Raw genomic sequence first — 13587 nt, 5'->3', positions numbered from 1 at the left:
TTGCTACACGGTCTCCCTGCCAATTTGGAAATTAAATGTTGAAACTTCTCATGAAAATTAGTGTCTGTAACATGTTCAAATGTTCCGAGATGAAATAAATTTAACAAACCAAACAAAGGTAATTTGAAGCAGCCTTTTCACAAAAAATCTTAGGTAAGGAAAACCAAAAGTGACTACTTCAAGTATCTCACAGAAGTTTTAGCAATTCTGTATGCGCCTCTCCCTACACTGATCCCCTCACCAGGGGATGAAGGACTGGGTTCAATTTATGATTACTATGATTAGAGTGCAATACAGTAATAAGGGAAAAGTGTCAAGAGTCTTAACTCTGATGTAATTATTTCCACAAGGACAGGGTTAATAACATGGTACTCCACATTTCATTCTGCAGCCAGCAACTGTGGGCTTCATTTTTAGGATCGAACAGTCAGACCGTTTGCTGGCATTTAGGTTCCTTGAAAATCCCTTTTGCTTTCACAGAGGTTAGCTTTGTGTAGTAGGTACTAGTTGAAGAATGGTAGAAGGCTACATAAACCAAATCAATGTCTTTCACACCTACCTGGAAAACTGTGATTTATTTTACTTGATGAAGTCTCCGCGAGAGAATCCAGTGAACCTGTTAATCTAAAAAAAGCAATAATAAAATGAAGAAGTCATTTAAACTCAACTTTTAACAGAACTCCTGCTGGAGTACTTCTTGTCAAATGTTGATTAAGTTCTAATCATTTCCCTTCCCCATCCACTCTCAAAAGACACCAACATTTTAATTGTAATAAGGCTGGTATGTAAGAGGTGAACTTACTGATTTGCAACAAGCAAGTTACTATGGAAAGTCTTTTATTAACAGACAGAGAGCATGTATAATTTTGAGGCAAAGTTCTTTAACAGTGTGGCTCAGATAGGACGTTAAGGGAAAGAAAAGAAAGAAGCTCTAGCAGAGTAACAGGATTCAAATATAGCAGGAAAGAGCACGGTATATCTCAGATCTTCTTCCAAAACCAAATGGAGAGGCTACAAATTAGCTTGGTGGATGTTTTGAGTCTTCTGTGCAATTAGGAATGAAATGGTATTTCTAGTCAAGCCCAAAGGCTACTTCCTTTTATAACCGAATTTTGCGTGGAGCATTAGGATTGTTTTCATTAAATCTAACTTTCATGACCCAGATTGTACTAGAAATGGAGGCCCTGGAATGAAAATACTTGAAGTAGCAGCAACGGAAATGGAGCTGCATTTCCAATTTATATTCTGCTTTCAAAAAGCTGATCTAAGAACCATAAAGTTTTTAATGGAGGTAATAAACTTCCATTAGCAGAATAAAGAGATTATTTCTTCCATATCTGCTGCAAAACTTCATTTTCCACTGGAAATATATTAAGAAAGCGTTTGGCAATACAAATATTAAACCTGCCTCAGTGCTTACCTCTGAACACGAGATGGTGGTGCAAATATACCGTATCTAGGAAGACAACTGAAGTACTGAACACCTCCTACTGAACCATCATTCTTACCGTGAGGCTTGTCCAATTCAATTCCACACCAGAACCCTACAAGATTTAAAAACAATAAAATCATGGTTATTTAAAAAAAAAAAAACACACACACACACACCACAGGCTTTCCTTTATCCAGATTGTTGGTACAGTTGATATTCACCCACATTAAGAAAATAGTTTCCAGCTAAAAACTGTCTATCTACCTAATAACATACATACAAAAAAAAAGTTTATTACAAAAAAAAGTACCAGAATAATTATCTTTAGATTTATTGTATATGTTTTCAAAAAAAAAAATAACAGCATTTTAATTAACACAAAGTAAAAACCTTTGATATTTAAACTAAAGTTGAATGGAATTGTTACCAATTGCAACAGGGGCTACTTGACAAAAAGGAGATATGAAAGAACAGTAGTGGAGGTTCAAGTTTCCCTCTTCAGTCCTCTGACCACATGATTTATGCCTCATCTGAGATCATCAAAGCTAAAATTTAATTTCTGACATTAATTCATTCCTTCTCTCCAGCTAGCAAGTTACAATTACTGCAAATATTAAGGGTGACTGTATGATATTGAGTATAGGGTATAAGAATCACAACTTGCCAGCAATTCATCTCATACAGAACACTGAGTAGGCATCAAGATGATAATAAGCCATTCATAACCCATGATAAATGAGAGCTAATTATGTAAATGTGCTAAATTTTGTACTCCATTAGCAGGCCTTATGATATCCATCTCCAAAAGATTCAAAAATTTAATTAAAGTCACTTGGTACTAAGGCACTGGATAAAATGGTAATTCTAATAATCAGCTCGTGAAACTCAGGAATGACAACTCATGAATTAGGAGGTCTCGGTTTGTTAGAAACTCTCTCCTTCCTGTTTTCAGAATTAAATAAATATCTGCATTTTGCAGCAAAATGAATAGGAAATAGAGTTCTGGTAACTTGACAGAGCTTTGATATTAAAATTGAAATTTAAAAATGCATGTTACTACTAGCTTTGCAAAGCTGTTTTTACTAGCTTTTCCCATCCTTGCTTCTTGCAATACCATACTTTTCACCAAAAAAAATCTTTCCTTAATTTGCATTTGAAAGGGAGGATACAAACTGTCAAACAGTGTTCTGGTTTTAAACTTCTTAGAGTGTATTTAGGAACTGGTCCTTTTCTCATTGTTTACTTTGTAAGAAGTAATAAGAATGTAAGAGTGATCACACAGAAGTGTAGAATTAGTTAAATACAGTATCTTAAGCAAGGACTGCCTAAAATGAAATTGGGGGAAGTGATGAGAATTAAGGAAATATGTAGTTTGCACTGCAATCTCACATGTTCTTTTCTTTTTTAAAATGTTGATGCCACCAAATATCAAGACAAGAGTATTGCTCATTATGTATCAATTAAGTGGACTTTAAACCAGGTACTTAAACCAATAATACTTGCCAGCCAATGGCAATTATGCATTGATTTTACAATAATATTATAATCTTATTAAAAGATACAGACATAAAGAACAGAATGTGGTTTAAAAAGAATAAGTAGTCAAAAAACTGTTTCCATAATTTAGGTCAACTCAATCTGTTTGAAAATGTCTGGATACACTGCAACGTGGTTTTTATATTTTTCCTAATTTATACACGCACACACACACATATATATATTCAATGAAACATAGGAGAAAGAGAACTTTGAAACAAAAAAACAAACCAGTAAATTTAGAATATTTTGGAGGGAGTTAAAAATAAGGAGTTATCAATGGTTTCCTTCTTGTCCTCATGTGCAAGCTATTTCAAATTGGTTCTACAACATACACAAGGTGCATTGCAACTACCTGGTGCAAATTTTGTCGTCCCACAAAATCTAACGGTGCCTGTTCTCTGTCCTACCACCAGTACTCTGTCTCCAACTTGAATTTCTCCCTCATTGAAAGGAAATTTCCTCGTAGATGAAGAAGAACTGTACAGCCCTGTTCAAGAGAAGAACAAGATTTCACACCGTTAATGTTATATCTTTAAAATTAAAGAAAATCTTAGTAGATAGTAAACCACTTGATTGGTCAAATATCAATCCAAATATCCAAGTAACATAGTGTACCTTTAATACATAGCAACACAAATTTGCTTAGACAAAGAATTGCTTTGCTCCAGTGGACAGTTGTGGACTACGGCCTTTTCTCTATGAGCTGAAAGGCACAGTGACAAGATATAACATTTTTCTGCTTGCAGATGTTACAGAAAATTACGAAGCCGCAAAGCTTAAGTTTATCAATAACCTACTTTCAAGTGCCTTTCTTTAACCATCTCATATTCTGAAACAGCCCAAGTAGTTCCATGCAAGTATTTAATACAACAGTAAACTTTCTCACTTGAAAATATTCCTTGAGAAAACGTATCATACCGGCACTAATTTTAGATGAGACAGAAGACGCTCTAGTAAGTGGCTTTTTATTGCTGCTAGTTGAGTTCCGCTTCTTAGAATAATTCTGCTTGCCTTCTAAGGAGGTAGTAGAAGAGGAAGAGCTGCTGTATCCAGGAAAACCTACAAGACAAAAGGAAATAGCCCTTCAGAGATCACATTTGGAAATGGACAGACTAAGCAGAATAGAAAGCTCCTGCATGAGGGAAGTTATCTGTTCTCCATACAGTGGGAAGAATGCAAAGTAAAGGGTCAAAATTAAAAGTTGTTTGTTTGTTTTTAAGTAGTAGTTAAACACACGTCAGGAATAACATAGGTGGACCTGGTTCTCCCTTGGGAATACGGTGCTAGTTTAGTGCTGTAAGAGGTCTCCAGAAGTCCCATCTTTGTTACTCCATGAAAACTTTTCTAGACAGTCCCAAGCAGATTTATTAGAATATGGAAGCCTTAATATTAAGAGATCATGCCACCACACTGTCTAGACTTTTAAAGACTTGATGAGAAGTGGAAGGAAGGTGACACTATGTGAATGAATTATTGTCTGGATTAAAGCCTACTATATTCTCTTCCATAGTGTGTTAATATTAATATTTATACAATAAGAAGTGGAAATAAAGAGCTTTCATCACCATTTGCAAACCCTGATATCTAAACTGTCCAATAAGATTTATGTTCAACTTTCCTCCATCATTTTCAAGACTCCCACGGTACTGCTTTGTTTAGTTGTGTGTTGTTTTTTTGTTTTTGTTTTGTTTTTTACCAACAATGGCAATATGGTTTTACAGAGGAAATCCCGAAGGCGATTTGATTTTTATTTTTTTAAGAATACCCCTGAAAGTGAGGTCCCTTCACGTTTTAAATTCAGCATACACACACAAAAAAAGAGGTTCAGCAAAGTCATAATCCAGTTCTGAAACTAGATGATTGCAGAGAATGATTTATATTTAAATGGAAATTTTTAACAAGCTAGTTTCATTTTTCATAAAAAGCCTGCAGTTGTGTCTTCCATGATACCCATCATCAAAAAATGAGCAGCACAGAGCAAAAGGTCTCCCTTAGAAACATAAGGTACATCTGTAGGTACTCTGGAATGTCATTTACTAAGAGACAGCTTTCAGCTTTATGGACTTGTCTGTATTCTTGGCCGTGTATCTGGGTAGAGGCTGTTGCTGCCAAACCAGCAAAGAATGCCAGGCAAACATTCACATATTTTACTCTTGCTCCTAATACACTAACGTGTACTTGCTTGGAAATTGAACAGATAGACAAGGTTTTTATTTTTATTTTTTTTAAGTAAGCCTTGCAGATGGAAGGCTTTTACAGAGGCAAAACAGCCATAATACTTCTGCTCTACTCATTTTTTCCTCAAAATGTTAAAAAAAATAAAACTAGTTTAAATTTAAAATTAATTTAGTTACCTTCTTTTGCAGGTAGCATTTTTCCCCTGTTAACAGTCATTAAGTTGGTTTCAGAAGCACTGGGTTTTTTTGACATATGTAGGCCTAGAATAGAAATATATACATATATATAAATATCTATAGAATTCAATTGTATCCTAACAATGAACAGCAATTTTACAGGAAAATTGTGTAAAAAATCAATTTGAAAGATTTGCAGATTAATGGATGCATGGATAAAATGGTTAAAACTGTAAAACTCTTTAAATTCTTGCTAAATAGGTAAAACATGACTGCAGAATTGTTTTAATGGATGTTAGACACCTTAACACATTAAAACAGTCCAAACTATCTTGCCACACTATCACATGGTCTGCAAAATATTCATGTTTATATTGAAGGAGTTTCACTTAAGCCTTTCAGATATTCACATCTATTACATAAACAACACACAACAATACTTTCATAGTATTTAAGGTACATTATTCACTACTATTAATTTCATACTTAAAGATTAAAGATTACAGAAGATTTTTGAGATCAAATCTTCAATCTATAAATAATGAAGTATACCAATACCATTTTTAAGGAAAGATCCTTACTCTTAGAGCAACAATGTCGTGATATGCGTATGAATTAGTATTAATACCTTTTACATTCTATAAATAACTGTTTCACATTTCTAGCTGTGTTCTAACCAAACTCAGCAAATAACAAGCTTTTTTATGATTTGCCCTGTCCCTGTTATGAAGAAGAAATCCTGCATTTTTTATTTATCTATCTCTCTCAGCTTAATTCAGCTACAGGGGCTGCACTGGTTTACAGAAAAAATTGCAGAAATTTTATATCGTAGCCATTAAAAAAAAAAATCTGTGACTGATAACACATTTCTCAATTTGATTAAAGTAATCCTTTTTCTAAAATCTTGAAAAAGCGCTATCATCAATCCGATGGATGATTCAAATCCAGCAGAAACAAATCAAATTTGAAAATCTCTACACAGTATCATATTTTACTTTGCACCGTAAAACTATGTTTAACCGTATCTACAAAATACATTTTTTTCCTGGATTACAAGCCAGTTAACTGTAGAGACAAAGTTTAAAGGAAAGAAGAGATTTAATCTGCTGATGCATATAAACACTGTGAAACAAAGTTCTGCATTATACAGCTTTATCCTCCCATTCTAGATGGTGAAACAGCCAGGCACATTCATTCTAATGGCCCTTTCGATACAAGAACATGAACATCTTAAAAATAACAGCTTCAAGGTTACTGTTAGTAGATGTAAGTTCTGCTGGGCATAACTCACTCTGATTTTACCTACAGCAAGCATCAAACATTTTAAATTTACAAAGACATGCAACTTTGACAGAAAAGACAGTTTATGGCTAAACTGTCTTGAACACACCGTCTGTGGCAAAGGAAACAGACCTCTCCATTACAGTTTAACAAGTTTTAAACAGTTCACAACAAACTGAATCAAACATTGAAATAATTAATTTAATGAAGTCAGCATAGCATAGATCTGCTCCTGAGCAACACAGCTAACAAAGTAATTATTCAGAGACGTATTTTATGCAGGACATCAATTTCTAAACAGCTTAAATCTTGTGTTAATTGCAAATACACATAATTAGGGCTTACTTTCCCCCTCAATGTATGCAGAGTTACATGAATCATCCAAAATGCTGCCAAAACACCCCTCTTACCAGCCTGTCACATTGTTTCAATAGCCTGCATAAACCTGCCACATTGGTAAGGAGTGGAGTATTTTAGAGTACATGAGCAAATTCATAGAAAATGTATGCATATTCTTCCATCCTTGAAGCTGTGTTGCCTTAGTATGAATCATCTAAACAGGATTCAAAAGACTAAAGACATCCTAATGTAATATATTTAATAACATTATTAGTCAGCCAGCCAGCTACAGAGCCTGATTATGCATGGTGGGCACTGTACACAGCAGGAAAGAGTCTGTTCTCAACCTTGAAATCTAAACAGATGAGAAGAGATGCATCACTTGTACTTTGCAAGTCGTAAATTAATCCTTCCGTATAAGTTTATTTGAATAAATCACTAACAGTCGAAACCAGTGCCAGGGACTGAGCCTGTAACTCTAACCAGTAGTTTAAGGCCTTCGTACAGTAACATCTGTTCTCTTCTAATTTGCCTCTGGTTTTACCCAGATAATTTAACTAGCAGATAAAACACAATCAGTTAAATGGTTACTTGATTATTTTGCCAGAAAATTAATTGTATTCAATTTCTATACATAAAATTGTATATAGATTGGTGAAAATCTTGAAACTAATCTCAACGTTTCAAGTTACCCAGGAAGATCGTAGTGAATGAAATCAGGTTATGTTTAGACATGTAATTAATATCACAACCAATCAGAACTTACTTTAAAGGATCAAGAATAAATGCCATGATGAACTCCTACACAGTATATAAAGACAAGAACCTCTATTGGCACATAGTCCCTAAGCAGCTATACACAGCATCCTACCAGGAACATGCAGTTAACGGCACCTTCGCATCCCATGTGATGAACTAATTCCAAACAAGTATTTTAATATCAAGCTTTACAGGACTGGTGGTAATTCTTGAAAACTAGCTTCTCTATATCCTGTCTCAACAGGAAAGAAAATACTCACCAGAATTCACTTTGGAAGTTACATGCGTTACATCTATTTTCTTGGATTTGACCAAAGGAGAAGATCGCATGGAAGTACTCCGTACAAAGGGTTTCTTCTGATCATAAGACTTGCTTATTTTAGAAAGAGGTGCAAAGATACCTGGAGAAAAAATTGTATGGGGCAAAAAGAATCAGAGATAATATTAATGTAATGTCTTTCTCTTACAACAGTTAATTTAGTATTTTTTCAGCCACGTTCATGGCTAGTTATGCTGTTAAAGCTCTTGTAGGGTAGGAAGGACTAGCTCAAATGGAATTGCGAAACCAAAAGTCTCATGAAGCAACTTGAACAAAGTAATTCAGGCAGTCAGGAAAACTATCAATTACAATCTCCTTTTTGGCCTAATGGTAACATTCAGTCTCCGCTGCTATAAAATGCAAGACTTTATCTCATGAGTATTCCTGAAGTATCAATGAAAACTGGAACAGGTTGAGAACAAGCATGCCTCCTTTCAAAAAGGAAAGCAAAGCAAGTAAAGAAACATGACCATGTTATGGAGCTACTTACAAGAGAAGTAGCTTCAACAGTACAGTCATAAAAACAAGACAGATTATTATCTCAGTTTCAAGGTATACCATAAATTTTCATTATTTGTCTCAGTGTTCTTGCAAATATTTGCAGCCAAAAAGCTAGTCCAGGAACAGTTCAAAGAATCAGTAAAGAGAAAACTATAAAAAAGGCAACAGAATCTGCATTTATTCTCCCCAAAAGTTTATATCTTCCAAAAGTGTTTTTTTTTTTCCTTTAATCCTCTTAAGACATGAAGTATAAAAAAAGGTTATACCGCGTTTTGGTGCACACTTGAAGTACTGTACTTTTCCAATACTTCCATTGTTCTTTCCTTCTGCTTCATCCAGTTCTATGCCAGCCCACTGGCCACTGGCAAATTGCGTTGTACCACAAAATCTTAGCGTACCAACCTAAAGCAAAAGGCATCAACATAGAAAGACTGTTAAAAAAGCATTGTTTGCAAGAGCGTAGTATACATTATGCAGGTGAGAGCAAATCATCACCAACCTTTTAATCAGAACAAACAGAGAAATGCAAACAATGATCTTCCTTGATTATTGACATTCCTATCTTTCAATGCCAACAAATGCATTTTCCAAAACTTATCATTCCTTCTGTGGATATTTTGAACAATAGCAGTGGCTATTGACAGCTCTCATAACAGACTAGAATTCAACAGTAAGCACCATTGTACAATACAACTCAAACTCAGCACGGTACATGAGTGTATGCCTAACGAGAAGTTCTACTTTCAGTGACCTCCATAAAAGTAGTTCCAGAAACCCAGTTTGATAGCTTGCTGAATTGAAAATTCCATGGAAATATTAGATTTTAAATTCCGTAACTTTTTTATTTATGTTGCAGGGGTTAAAAGGTAAACACTGCCTTCAGAACATATTAATCTTTTCCAAAGAAAATATTTAGTCTTTTATTCCCCTCTTATGATTAAAGAAAATTTAAAAATCTAACGTTTTAAATATTTTGTTGCTGTTTTAATATATATTATGTGGACTTAAGACATTAGTCTTGCTAGTGGACCTGTATTTACTCTGCACAAATACACATTATAAGCACACTAACTTTAAGAAAATCAGGGAGCAATATCTAAAAGAGAAGTATTTAACATTGATTTCAATTCATTTTCATATTTATATTCCTATCAGTTATAGTAATGAAAACCCTTCATCTTTCAGTTGCTCAGTTCTCATCATCCCCTATGACCTTAATAATCTTACTTAATTTTTTTTTTTTTTTTTACCATGACTTCACTGTCTAATCCAGTCTTCAGAGAGTAAACAGACAGGAACCTATTTTTTCTCTAATCTACAACTTTTTGGCTATGATTTCTTAACATTTCATAAGAAATAAACATTATCCAGAGACTATTTTTCTTTTACTCTGAAGATCTTTAAACTTGATCGTTATAGGCAGGTACATAACATCTAAACACAAACTTTTTAGCTACAAACCCACACATCAAATTCACCTGGGAGAAGTTTGACTAAGTGGCCTAACAGATTCTTCCACTCTCCACCAAAGGTGGCTTAAACCTTAGGACTTGAATAAGAAAGGAGCAGAGGATACACAGGCCATGATACACAGCAGAAGCAGGAAAAAAGTTTCCTCCCAGCTACTGGTTTCCCTGCAGTCACGCTTCACTTGAGCATCCATTCAGGTAAACAAATTTAACAGTAGGAGAGCAGACATGGAAAAGGAAGACTGAAAAGCACAACCACATTCTTCCTTCCCACCTGTCATGACAGCTTCAGCTCCTGTAACAAATGCTAGCAACTCAGAAAGCTTTATCCATACACAGTAAGCAAAATTACAGTCCAAAGAGTACTGTGGGCCTTATTTCTTGCAAAAATACACAAGAGTACTAATTTCTTCCCTTTCGTTCTATAGAATCTTTATTAATTTGCATTTACATTATTTCCCCTTGCTTTTGCTGTGCAACAGCATTCTGTAAAAGAAAATTCCATGGATTTATTTGTCTTTTAAGAGCAGGCAGCTTCCTCCGCATACTTCAGTTAAAATGCCTTCTGCACAGGTAGTGATTCCCTAACTTCTTCGGACCTGATTCCAAGAACATACCACAAAAATGCAGGATGGAGGCAGCTCTGCACTCTCAGTGGGGTCCACTTTAAAACACTTCAGTTGTGGTAATTGGTAATTACAAATTACAAAGTTATACTAGAATAATACTAGAAAAATTATTAAACACAAAACTATCCAAACATAAAATTTTGCTCACAAATGTCTTCAATATTTACCAGAAAAAAATATTAGGAATCGTAAAAGGAATACTAGCACTCTTAAATCATTTCCAAGCCCTTGCTATCGCAAATAAAAGGTATGGATATTAACTGCAACAATGTTAAATTTTTCAAATTCATTTTTAAATAGTGTCTAGCAAGTTAGCTTCTTAAAAGCTATTCAAATCTGAGCTGGACCAGTATTAAATGTTCTTATACGTCTACAGAACAATATAATGATCCCTCTGGCACAATACTGCTTCAAAGATTTTAGCTGCATTGCACCAGTGAAACTGGGTTACTCTAGGCTAAGCAGAATTGAAGATTTTTTCTGCTGCCTTCTGGAAACTGACAGGGTTCATTAGTGAATGAATACTGGCAACTTTGAAACTTGGACAACTCACAAAGTAATCTGTAAATGTTACTATCATTTAATGTAACACCAAAGGCGTTAACAAACTGAATGATGCTGATGTACTACAGGATACTGTTAAAATTTTGTATATGGATGCAGATGTTGTCTGTCAAAACTGCTTTCCATGGGAGTGGCTCTCTTTAACAGCTAACTATTCGGCTCGTTACTTCATGTAACCATATCCTTACTGCCAGAGTTCATACTTCTCAGAAAGCATTTTAGAGCCACAAATTTGAAATATGACTATCCAGAAATTATAAGGATAATACAGAATCATAGAATGTTTTGAGTTGGAAAGGACCTTACAGATCATCTAGTTCCACTCCCCCTGCCATACGCAGGGATGCCACCCACTAGACCAGGTTGTCCAGGACCTCATTCAACCTGGCCTTGAACACCTCCAGGGATGGGGCATCCACAACTTCTCCAGGCAGCTTGTTCCAGTGCTTCAGCACCATGTGAGTAAAGAATTTCCTCCTAACATCTAATCTGAATCTTGTCTTTTAGTTTAAAACCATTTCCCTTGTCCAATCCCTACATGCCTTGGTAAGGAGTCCCTCCCCATCTCTCTGGACCCTCTCTAACAGGTCCATGTCTTCCTCATACTGGGGGCTCCAGACTGAATGCAGTACACCAGGTGGGGTATCACACAAGCAGAGTAGAAGGGGAGAATCCTCTCCCTCGGGTTCCCCATCTTTTGATGCAGTTCAGGATAGAACTGGCTCTCTGAGCTGCAAGTGTACAACGCTGGTTCACATTTAGTTTTTCATCCATCAATAACTCCAAGTCCTTCTCATGAGGGCTTCTCATTAATCCACTCAGCCTCCATTCATGTTTGGATTGCCCCAGCCCATGTACAGGACCTTGCACTTGGCTTTGTTCAACTCTGTGAGGTTTGCACAGGCCCACCTCTCTAGCCTGTCCAGGTCCCTCTGGATGGCATCCCTTCCCTCCAGCATGTCGACCACACCACCCAGCTTGGTGTCATCTGCCAGCCCACCAAGTTACTCAGCATACCTTCTGTCCTGCAATAACGACACGATCTCCCAGCTTCAGGCCAAGCGATGAAAGCATGGCCTTGCCTGTGACATGATTACGGTTTGGAATCACGGCTTTTGAGACATCACATGACAGAGACACTGCATCCAGCAGTATCTGCTTGATTTCTTTTGCACTGGCTGCTGCATCTGCCATTTCCAGTGGCATATCTACTGGATCAGGAACCACATCCACTGGGATCTGCCCTTTGTCATTCTGTAAAAACATAACATACTACTGGATTTAATGTTGTGACAACTGATTAAAAAAAAAAAAAAAAGAGCAGTTTATGAAGTTTTTAATCCAGTTCATTAGATATTTTTCCTAGAACATAAACAAGGATAAGAACATCCGCATTTTCAAATGAGGATGCCAAGACATCCTTAGGCAAATAAGCTAACATTTATGGTGTCATATTTTCAGAAGTGCTAAGTTTCCAAAATTGTTAATCTTAACATTATTAGTACTCTGGACACATGAGAAAGAAGGAAAAAAAAAAAAAAAAAAAAAGCACCTAAAGCACCTAGATACATCTGTTTACCCCAGCACAGATTCAGTATAGTAAGAGAATTCTGGTCATACCAATACTATAAAGCTAATACTTCCCACAGAATTTATCTTTCCCCAGTGTACAGTTTAATCCTTGGTGAGGCTTATTCCAATTGTAAGATACCATTAAATTAACACATATAGCATGTGTAGAATACACAAAAAAATTGGTGTCTCACATAAACTTGAACAACTTTATTCAAGTATTTATTCAAATATGGAGTACTGCATGTGAAACGCAATGAGGATTAAAAATCCTTTCTAACCAGTTTCCACGTCCACACAGCAGTTACTGTGATTCCTCTATGTCCCATGAGATGCTTGCCCTAGGCCAGAGTCAGCTGGTTAACTAACCTGAAGTTAACCTTAACTCAAGGCCAGTTGATCAGAGAGCATATACACTGTTTGGCCTTCAGGCTGCTACAACGGCAAGTTCTGCCTACCCTCTCTTCAAAGGCATTAGTACAAATCTTAACCCATCTTCCAAATTTCAGTTTGAGGAACCACAATTATCTGTGTAAAAAAATGAATTTGAAAATGGAGAACTGAGATACCACCTACACTTAAAATCCAGGACAGGTGGCTACACACATAGAGCAACGTTTTACACTGTAACTCAGGCCTACTATTTGGTTAGTAAGAAGAGCAGCTAATGGTTCTTCATTATCAGTTACTCATGCTAAGACTAAGTTTACTACTGAGCAATATACCGAATTGCTGGAGGTCACATACTGTACTCATGTATTTCTGAAAAGATCCACCTGTCATGACAACTGTTGCAAAATACAAGGGCATTTTAACAAATGAAAATTGA

General features: G+C 35.8%; 1 protein-coding gene across 2 annotated transcripts in view; it reads right to left on the bottom strand.

Moving 5' to 3' along the window:
- Positions 1-13587, bottom strand: part of CLIP4 (CAP-Gly domain containing linker protein family member 4) — a 49002-nt gene that overhangs the window by 2686 nt on the left and 32729 nt on the right. For both annotated transcript variants that reach the window (XM_084514523.1, XM_084514522.1), the window contains exons 9-16: positions 12204-12440; positions 8791-8926; positions 7965-8105; positions 5326-5409; positions 3890-4030; positions 3324-3458; positions 1421-1544; positions 560-624 (exon numbers count right to left, since the gene is read on the bottom strand). In XM_084514523.1, the coding sequence (XP_084370649.1) occupies positions 560-624; positions 1421-1544; positions 3324-3458; positions 3890-4030; positions 5326-5409; positions 7965-8105; positions 8791-8926; positions 12204-12440 (1063 nt within the window). The remainder of the gene's footprint in view (positions 1-559; positions 625-1420; positions 1545-3323; positions 3459-3889; positions 4031-5325; positions 5410-7964; positions 8106-8790; positions 8927-12203; positions 12441-13587) is intronic.

The sequence above is a fragment of the Aythya ferina genome (genome assembly GCF_964211825.1).
Source record: "Aythya ferina genome assembly, chromosome: 3".
NCBI lineage: Eukaryota > Metazoa > Chordata > Aves > Anseriformes > Anatidae > Aythya > Aythya ferina.
Note: the sequence above shows the minus strand (reverse complement) of the source record. Positions and strands in the feature narration are given on the sequence as shown.